The sequence below is a fragment of the Solea solea genome, chromosome 6, assembly GCF_958295425.1.
Source record: "Solea solea chromosome 6, fSolSol10.1, whole genome shotgun sequence".
NCBI lineage: Eukaryota > Metazoa > Chordata > Actinopteri > Pleuronectiformes > Soleidae > Solea > Solea solea.
Window position 1 is genome coordinate 10375582 of NC_081139.1, and position 5278 is coordinate 10380859.

General features: G+C 40.8%; 1 protein-coding gene across 1 annotated transcript; it reads right to left on the reverse strand.

The window, feature by feature from the left end:
* zgc:158258 (uncharacterized protein LOC791186 homolog) lies at positions 1-4502 on the reverse strand. Its single transcript, XM_058630610.1, has 4 exons — positions 4432-4502; positions 1548-1657; positions 1137-1332; positions 1-1049 (listed from the first exon to the last, which is right to left on the reverse strand). The coding sequence occupies exons 1-4, from the start codon at positions 4448-4450 to the stop codon at positions 1-3; spliced, it is 1374 nt and encodes a 457-aa protein (XP_058486593.1). The 5' UTR covers positions 4451-4502.
* Positions 4503-5278: the final 776 nt, after the last annotated feature.

Sequence of the window (5278 nt, forward strand, 5' to 3'; positions counted from 1 at the left end):
TTATTGTTTGAGCAGTCCAAGCTTCCTGAGAGCTTCTCTTCGATCAGCTCCCATCCCAGGCACCACCATCACAGTATACTCTACTGAGTTTGAGGGTTTGGTGGGTGCAGGCTCAGATCCTGTGCTGTCTCCCACTTTACCAGCACCTCTGGGGCTGTTTACTCTGACAGAGTGTTCCAGAGCAGCTGTCCTGGATCCACCTGACAGAGGAGCATGTGATATAGATGTAGACTGCTGGTCCCGTCGTGAGGAATGATGGAAACTTGCACTGCTCTGAAGCGGCCTGTTTTTGGGCTCTGTGGGCACTTGGGAATAACAAAACGAGGGGCTTCTGGGTGGAACACTTCTCCCTGGACCCTTTGTAAATCTCTCACATATTGGGTCCAAAGAAGAGTAAGATTTTGGGTGAGATCCTGGTGCTACTGCCTCATTTTCTGGTTGCTGGTCTTTCAGGAGGCCAAGCTTCTGCAAAGCTTCCTGTCTCACCACCTGTGGATCTTTTACATGTTTGATATTGTATGCAGAGTCTGACATTGTCAAAGTTTCTTTTTGTGTTTTTATAGATATGTTGGCAGGAACCACTTTGGGTTTAGGGGCCACGGAGGGAGGACTTCTCTTAGACTTTGAATGAGATCTGTCACTTGAGCCTTCCATTATTCCAGGAAGATTCTTGTCCAGCTCTATTGTATGATCAACTGTGGGACACAGAGGTGTCTTTTTTGTCGAGGCACTTCTCTGCAGATAAACTAGTGCCTCGTAGGACAGAGGTCCTCTTGCTATAGGACCCTCAGCTGTCCTCACCGGGTAGTCTTTGGGTTTTGTGGGAGGAGGTGTCACGACGTTAACCTCAAAATGTACATTGGGAGGTTTTTGGTTGTGTTTGTGATTAGTCTTGTTTGAAGGAGTGAGTTGAGGTTTGGAGGAGACGTTGGTGCTGGGTACAGAACAGTGAGTGCTCCGGGCCTCTATGTGAGGAACATGGTAGTTTTGCATAAATTCAGGGACATCATTTTCCTTGATGGGTTCTTTAGATGCATGATTCTGTAAATCTGAAAGACAGACAAGTGTGTATGTCACTGGAAATACATTGCCTAATGTATTGTTAACTCTGTGTCTGGAGGCGGAGATTTACTCACCGCTCAGTTTGCTTTTGCTCATGGAGGCAGAGAGGTCAGCCACATCTGTAACAAGGGCACCAGGCTTGGGCATTTGCTCGAACTCGTCATTGGACAATCCACTGTCTTCTTCGGTATCCAAAGACTCGATTGTTTCCTCCAAAAACATGAGACAGGCCTTTTCTTCAGCAGACAGGTGCTTCAGACTATCATCACTCTGTAATAAAGGAAGGAAATGTTCTCTCAGACTCTGAATCAAAGAATGCACATTACTTTTATATAAGACTGATTAAGGCCTAAAACTGTCCAACAGATACAAAGCTGTAAAAATGATATTCATTCACTTTGACGTGATTACATGGGTTTATATTGATGTTTCATCATTCTGTTGTCTAACGTAGAAGAAGTGAATATTTAAGGTCAGTCACTTACAAGGCCGGAATTGGCACTGACAAAACTGTCACAGCTGCCAGCACTGTCCATGCCACTCGTCTCCAATCCAACCCCACCTGGCCAGGTATCACTTTTAGGCATCTTGGTACCTTACAGATTAAAGGTTAGTGGCACAGATTGTTGTGTTTCACTTTGTGAAAAGGGAATAAAGAGAAGGTTGTTATTTAAATGAATCCAGGACATGTTTTAAGGTAGATTTCACTTGAGACATTTCCTTCAAGTTGTAACATCTACCTTTTTACAATAGGGTTTGTACAGAAATCTGCTCCTAGAAAGACCACAGTAAACATTAATTAATTCATTGTCTACTGCATTATCCTCCACATCAGGGTCACAGGGCCGCTGGAGCCAATCCCAGCTGAAATAGGGCGGAAGGAAGGGGTCACACCCTGGACAGGTCGCCAGTCCATCAAAGAACCAACATATAGAGACGAACAACCAAGCCACTCTCACATTTTAGTGTCCTTTTAACCTCTGCATGTTTTGACCCTGGGTATTTTGCTGTAAGGAGACAGTGCTGGCCACTACTCCACCAGTAGAAAAATATTCCCCTATTGCGTTCCCTTGTCATACTTCTGCATCATCTCCCTTAGCTTTTGTAAAACTACTGCTAAGCGTACACAGATATTTCTAATTATTCTTCGTGGGTGTACAGTTTATGAAAAAAGAGTGAGACGTGAGATGTTGTTATTGTACATGTTGTAAAACTTGGACTAAGTTCATGAGAAATGGTTTAATGAAGTTATATATTGCTGTAATAAAATAAATACCATCTTGTAATAACAGCCTTCGTTTATTGTCACTTGATTCTGTGTAAATTAATCTACCATAATCACCGACATAAACACTTTAACCAAGCGTAATATACTGTAAATTCCATTAGGCAAGAAATGATTGCTCAGCATTGTTGTTTTCTAGCTGTGAAGGTATCTAGACTTTGACCTTCCTGGATCTGCTACAAACAACCATACAAGGACATGGAAGGGATGGACAGTCTGAGCATTACAGGACAACAAATGTGTATAAACTGAGCTATTGAAGAGTTTAAATACAAGTCAAAAAGTATTAAAAGTCAACAAAAAACTGTTTCAATTATATGTCCCTATAAATGTCAGTGAACCATCGAAAATATTTATAAAAAGCTGTTATTTTAAAGTAAGGGTGAGCTGTATTAAAGGTAGCCTAATGTTAATTTGAAAGGATATTCTTAACTCTGCAAATGAGTATGCGAAGCAAAGGGTTAAAAAAGAACCTGCTGCACTTACTGTATGGGATTAGATGGAAAGGTAATGTATGACTCAAGCCTGTCATCACCAGGTAACATCCCGTGTTACTCTGTGAGCTCTGTTTCCTCACAGATATTTCACCAGTCCTCTTGCTGCATCATGTGACTTGGGTTACAGCGCACATGTCACTCCTAATCTTCCTCAGCTGGATCAGTTTCAGAAGGAGTGAAGGGCAACAGTAATGATCTCCTGAAAGCTATTTGATATCCAGTTTGACCGTGTTGTCTTACATGGACATTTTTAATTGGGTTGAAGGTTCTTTGCCCTAAAACAAACATCAATCGTTGGTGGTGAAATATAAAAAATGGAATTGCAATGCCATGGTTAGAGGATTGGAGGTTAGTTTCCTGTTAGTACGGTACACGTATATGACTGTAACAACCTTACATTTTTTCGCTGACATTGGAGAAATAGAGCTTTACATTTGGTATAAAGGAACCTTTGTTTTATGTTAGTCAAAAAATAACTTTGGGTTAGGTTTCAACACCTGAGAGGGAAGGACTGCAGCGAGACAAGGAGGCACAAAAGCACTCCTGTTCATGCTGTTCGTGCTTCATTACCTCTCATCCACGTACAGTCATAAAACCTCTATCACTGGTCCATTCTGGAAATGTCTCCATTATAAATGTCCTGTCACATAAAATTCAGGAAATGAATCTGAACTGTGTGAACTTGGTGATAACGTTTATGGTGGTACTATACTGCAGCCTGGAGATGATTTAAAACTATATGCACAGCTAATTACAGCTAATTATTTTCCTACACTCATGGGCCGCTTTATCAGGGACACCTGTTCACCTGCCTTTCACATCAGCCAATCACATGGCAGCAACTCAGTGCATTTAGGTTTGCAAATATAATTAAGATGACCGCAAACTGAGCATCAGAGTGGAGAATAAGGGTCATGTGAGTGAGTCTGAATGTGGTGAGCGACTAATTATAGGAGGAACTGACATTTTTCAAGCAAAAACACCTCTTTAAACAGCTGTTCCTTATGTGACTGCCATAAAAAGTGATGTATTTGCCATGACAAAATCCTTGAGGCATTAACCTCTTGACCCAGTTTTGGTTTAATTCCGATTACAATAAAGCAACTGCACTAAGGTGTATTATCCGCTTATGCAACTACTGTAGGCGATGAATTAATACCCTCTGTTTTCCTACTGTACTACAGTGTCCAACTTTACCCACTGGTCAAACTGCGTTTACAGACTCCTCACAGTGTTCCAGAATATAATTCATAATTCATACTAACATTCATAAATTCAAACCAGTCATAATTCAAATCAATGTTTACTCAATAAATCATGATTCCAGTGAGCAATAAAAACACACAAAATAAACGTAAACGTAACTGCCTCTCTGTCTGACAGATTGTACTTTTCATATTGCACTACTTTTGTTTTAAATTATAATCACTCTTTTGTAAATAACTCTTTTCTATTTTATTTTCCTCTCTCCACCACTGGCCACAGCAAAAAACCTGATTCTTAATATTAAAATAGAGCTGTTTTTCCCCCCATAAACTACAAGTAAATGTTTTTTAAAAGAGAAAATGGCAGTGGTTGGTCACATACCTTGACAATGTCCTCGCATTACTCGTCCATTCTCTGCTCCCGTACAAATGAAAAGGCTGCGAGCAGGTGAGAGAGTGAGCGTCTCTATAATCTGAGATACCTGCACGAAGGTCTTTGTCCTCTAAGCTGTCAGCCAATCAGAGAGCAGCATTCTCCTTCAGACGCGTCACAGTTGTAATCTGTGGATCAGTGATCTGAGACTGTGTGTCTTTGCAAACACTGCGGTCAACCTCTTTACAGAGGACTTTACGGTAAAAAATGTATTAAACCAAAGAATCAAGCTGATTTGTAAGATAATCAGCTTGATTATTAGGTTAGGTTTTCAAAATAAAACAGTGAGTGCAAGTTTGAAAGTACTATTTGGATTTCTAACCGGCGCTGTTTATGTTTGTGATGAGAAGAATGTAAAAGTTAGTTAATTAGTGCCTGCTGATGCAAGGCATACTAGTGTGAACCAAAAACGTCATAGTTTAGTATGTTGTCTGAAAAGTCAATAAAATGTCAAAATTTGGACAACATACTAAACTATGACATTTTGGTGACTTTTTGGACGACAAAATAAACTATGAAATGTTTGTCAAATTTTGAACAACATACTGACCTATGATTTTTTGACAAATTTTGGACGACATACTAACCTATGACTTATTTAACAACTTTTGGACGACATACTAACCTATGACAGGCCACACGGTGGTGTAGTGGTTAGCACTCTCGCCTTGCAGCGAGAAGACCCAGGTTCGAGCCCCGGTTGGAACAAGGGCCTTTCTGCATGGAGATTGCATGTTCTCCCCGTGTGTGCGTGGGTTCCCTCCGGGTACTCTGGCTTCCTCCCACAGTCCAAAAA